At 43.2% G+C, this 4,139-nt stretch overlaps 1 protein-coding gene across 1 annotated transcript; it reads right to left on the bottom strand.

Annotated features, from left to right (window-relative positions):
* Positions 1-1,354: 1,354 nt before the first annotated feature.
* Positions 1,355-1,717, bottom strand: LOC145418945 (histone H2A-like). The gene has a single exon (XM_080287200.1). It carries the CDS (start codon positions 1,715-1,717, stop codon positions 1,355-1,357), a length of 363 nt encoding a protein of 120 aa, XP_080143326.1.
* Between the last annotated feature and the right edge of the window lie 2,422 nt (positions 1,718-4,139).

The following is a 4,139-nucleotide window of genomic DNA, read 5'->3' as shown; positions in this document are numbered from 1 at the left end:
ATGAATGAATGCATGTCTGTATGTAAGTATTGGAGTTCATTCGTCTGTGTGTGTGTGTGAGAGAGAGAGAGAGAGAGAGAGAGAGAGAGAGAGAGAGAGCATGCTTCGCTGCGGAAAAGCAAGAGCTGATATATGGAAACCTAAACTGAGGGTCTGTCATCATCTCTCTTTGAAGAAGGGTTTTGGCCCTGAAAAGGGCCGAGATTTCTTTCGATCGAGGTGAGGGGCCTTTGCATATGAACAAGTTATCTCTTGAATTTGTCGCTGTCACGGCCGTTTTCTCTAAGTGCCAAAACCCACCAATCACCCATCGTACAAGCATTACATCAACCGCCATACAACCGCCGAGGCCTGAAATCAAATTTAAATGGATCCGGTTGGTACTTGCACGACCGCTAGTGCATTATATATAGAAGAGGTGGTTGACAAGGTGGCTGACACTCGCCTCCCAACAGTTAGTTTGACTAAGCAGGCCTCCACCGGAGCTCGCAGTTCGATGGGTGCTGCTGCTGCTGCTGCTGATGATGATGATGATTAATATTATTATTAATCTTGATGATGATGATGATGATGAATGAATGAATGGATGGATGGATGGATGAATAGATAGATGGTGATGATGGTGGTTTTTGATTTTGTAGTAATTAGTTGTTGCAATACTACTCCTAATGACGAGAGAAATGAATGAATAGTATTTTCTTCATTATGACCATTATTGCTCTTATTTCGGGGTGTTAAATCCACCATGGTCGTCACCACACGGATACTATATATACTGTTGTATACATCACCATATCCTCTGTCACTGAACGACTTTGTCCATTCCTTCGATGGTGGGAGAATAGCCATCATCACCTGTGTTTTCATTCATCCACCCGGCCAGGGATTTATTTAGGAGGCATAATTGTACAGTACAGTATTATGTAGGTGCAGTTGGGAACGGGACAAGACGCTATGTAGTAGTGGGAATAATAATATTATTAATCGACCTTCACTGATGTCAGTAGCTTCTTACATCCAACCGAACATAAATATAGCCACAGACACATGCCAGCATTCAACACATACCACATTATACGCACATACGGACAGACAGACACATACATACAGTATACCAACACATTCATCCATACACAAAGATGATGATGTGTAGGAGGACTACTGGCCCTAGGGATAGGCTACTGCCCCCGAGATATAGGCCCTGAAGCCTTTGCCCAGAGTCGGACACACACACACACACACACACACACACACACACACAAAAAATGCCAAAGTCTATTCTCTCTCAAGAAACGAATGTGGCTCCTAAAGGAGCCGATGGAGGTGAAGAAGAAGAAGAATTGCTTGGCAGTGTTTACTTCTTCTCTGTCTTCTTGGGGAGCAGCACAGCCTGGATGTTAGGCAGGACACCTCCCTGGGCGATGGTGACGCCAGAGAGGAGCTTGTTGAGCTCCTCGTCATTACGGATAGCCAACTGCAGGTGACGGGGAATGATACGAGTCTTGTTGTTGTCATGGGCTGCGTTGCCAGCCAGCTCAAGCACTTCAGCTGCTAGGTACTCCATGACTGCAGCCAAGTAGAAGGGGGCACCAGCACCCACACGCTCGGCGTAATTGCCTTTACGAAGGAGACGGTGGATCCTGCCGACGGGGAACTGGAGCCCAGCCCTGCTAGATCGGGACTTGGACTTTCCCTTCACCTTGCCACGTCCGGACATGGTAGTGTAATCTTCGTCGTCGTCGCTGGAGTGGGACCTTCAGGAGAAGACTAATGCATCACCCGCTTTCGTTCGTTCGTTTAAAGTTTCCCTGCACATATAGTGCAGGCCGGGCCATACATTAGCCCGGTCAGTGGTGTATGGACTGATTAAAAAACAGTAAGTGGGGAGGACAGGACCTGGGGAATGCCCAGCACACACGTCCTGTCTCCTGACTGGCTTTGTGGTGTGTGGTCACCCGCCCGCGACCTTCCCTTAAATACCCGTCTTCTCGATCCGGCCCCATCCCACCCGCGAATGGGAAGGAGGCAGAAGCCGGGCTGCGATCTGGCAGCAATCACATATAAGGATTTCAGCCAGCGCGTATAGTTTAAACTAAGGCCTAGTTCCTGCCACCATGTGTCGTCGTCCTCCTTGCATAACACTCATCACATATACACAATCATTCTTTACCTTCCTTCCTTTCCCCCCCTTTTCTATACGTCATTATTATTATTATATATGCGTATAGTTTAAACTAAGGCCTAGTTCCTGCCACCATGTGTCGTCGTCCTGGTTGCATAACACTCATCACATTATACAAAATCATTCTTTACCTTCCTTCCTTTCCCCCCCTATTCTATACGTCATTATTATTATTATGCGTATATCACTATTAGAAGTTCCCGGTAAAATTCTTGAGAACATAATTAACAAACGACTTCGATCCCACTTAGAACACACTAACCTCTACCATGAACATCAATATGGTTTTAGATTTAATAGAGGTACAACACAAGCCATTGCCATCGCCACCGAACACATATCTATCTACAAAGCAAACAAAGGCCAATGCCAAGTAGTCCTTAGAGACATTTCTAAAGCCTTTGACAAAGTATGGCATCTTGGGCTAAAATATAAAATACTAGGACTGAATCTCCCAATGATAACAGAAAAACTACTTTGCGACTTCCTCGTTGATAGGAAAGCGAAAATTAAAATAAACAACCATTTAGGCCCTACCTTCAACCCAAATTGCGAAGTTCCCCAAGGAAGTGTATTATCTCCAACCTTATTTACTATTTACACAAACGATACCCCTCTATCAACACACGGCATCAACATCAGCTTTGCCGACGATATCACACAAATCACATATATACTATCCAGGCCCATCCAGAATCATCATGAATAATAGAACAAAGAACGAGGCAGAAAAAAATCAATACACATGAAGCCCAATGGAAAATCCGGACCAATATTAATACATTTACCGTAATACAACTAGGAAATACAAAAAAAGAACCCCTCACCATCAACGAAGAATCACAGAATTTAAGGAAGAAGGTCAAATGTTAGGCTTCAAATTCAACTCAAGAGGGTACCTTCCCAGTATAAAAGACAGAAAACAAAAGGCAGTGGGAGCCCTTAGTCGTTTATATCGATTTAAAGACATGCCAACCCACATTAAAGTACACCTCGTGAAAGCATTAGTACTGCCAATACTAGAATATCTCCCCATACCTACTCACACACTTAGCAAAAACCAACTCATACAGTTACAGGTAGTCCAAAACAAGGCCCTCAGATTCGCCACAAACCAATACTATCCCTATACTCTTAATACCGAGCAAATACATGAAACTACCAAAACATTACCCCTAAACATTAGACTCCATAAACAAGCTAAGAAAATTTGGGAGAAAATCGAAACCTACAGCAGCAATATATACAATCTCTTGAGAAATAACATCGAAGAGAACAATTTAAACTTTCACAGATGGTTCCCCAGCAGTTTATCCGCAATAACAAGGGACCCACAACCCATATATTAGGACTAAAAATAAACCAAACTATAACATCAAGTATATGTATGTATGTATATGTGTACGTGGGTTTGTGTGTGTGTGTGTGTGTGTGTGTGTATTTATGTATGTAAGTGGGTATGTGTTAAGATTTAAAAGCGCTAAGCCGTCTACAACCCTAAACTAGTTACCCAAACTATACCCGTATATACCTAACCTAAACAAAAACCGATAAGTGACGCACTGATTTCTACCCAAACTACTCAATCTTCCAACACGATTAAACCACCTAAATACCACCTAAACCAAATTAACCTAACCAATCTCTCAAATAGCTAGCTAGCTAGCTTAACTCAATAACACACTATACAACAAAAGCACGGTGGTCAGCCCACCAGCTATCTACTCCCCCTTCCTTCCTCTTTCTTACTATCCCTTCCCCTCTACTCGCTTTTTTCCCCTAACTTCCTTAAAAAAAAAAAAAAAAAAAAGACATGGGCCCTAAGGCGCCTGTACCGATTTAAAAATATGCCTATAAAAATCAAAGCTCATCTTGTCAAGGCACTAGTCCTCCCAATCCTAGAATACCCCCCAGTACCGACTCACACACTAAGCAAAAATCAGTTAAAACAGCTACA

The sequence above is a fragment of the Coenobita brevimanus genome, chromosome 117, assembly GCF_032717465.1.
Source record: "Coenobita brevimanus isolate Jiangsu-jjx chromosome 117, ASM3271746v2, whole genome shotgun sequence".
Classification (NCBI taxonomy): domain Eukaryota; kingdom Metazoa; phylum Arthropoda; class Malacostraca; order Decapoda; family Coenobitidae; genus Coenobita; species Coenobita brevimanus.
Note: the sequence above shows the minus strand (reverse complement) of the source record. Positions and strands in the feature narration are given on the sequence as shown.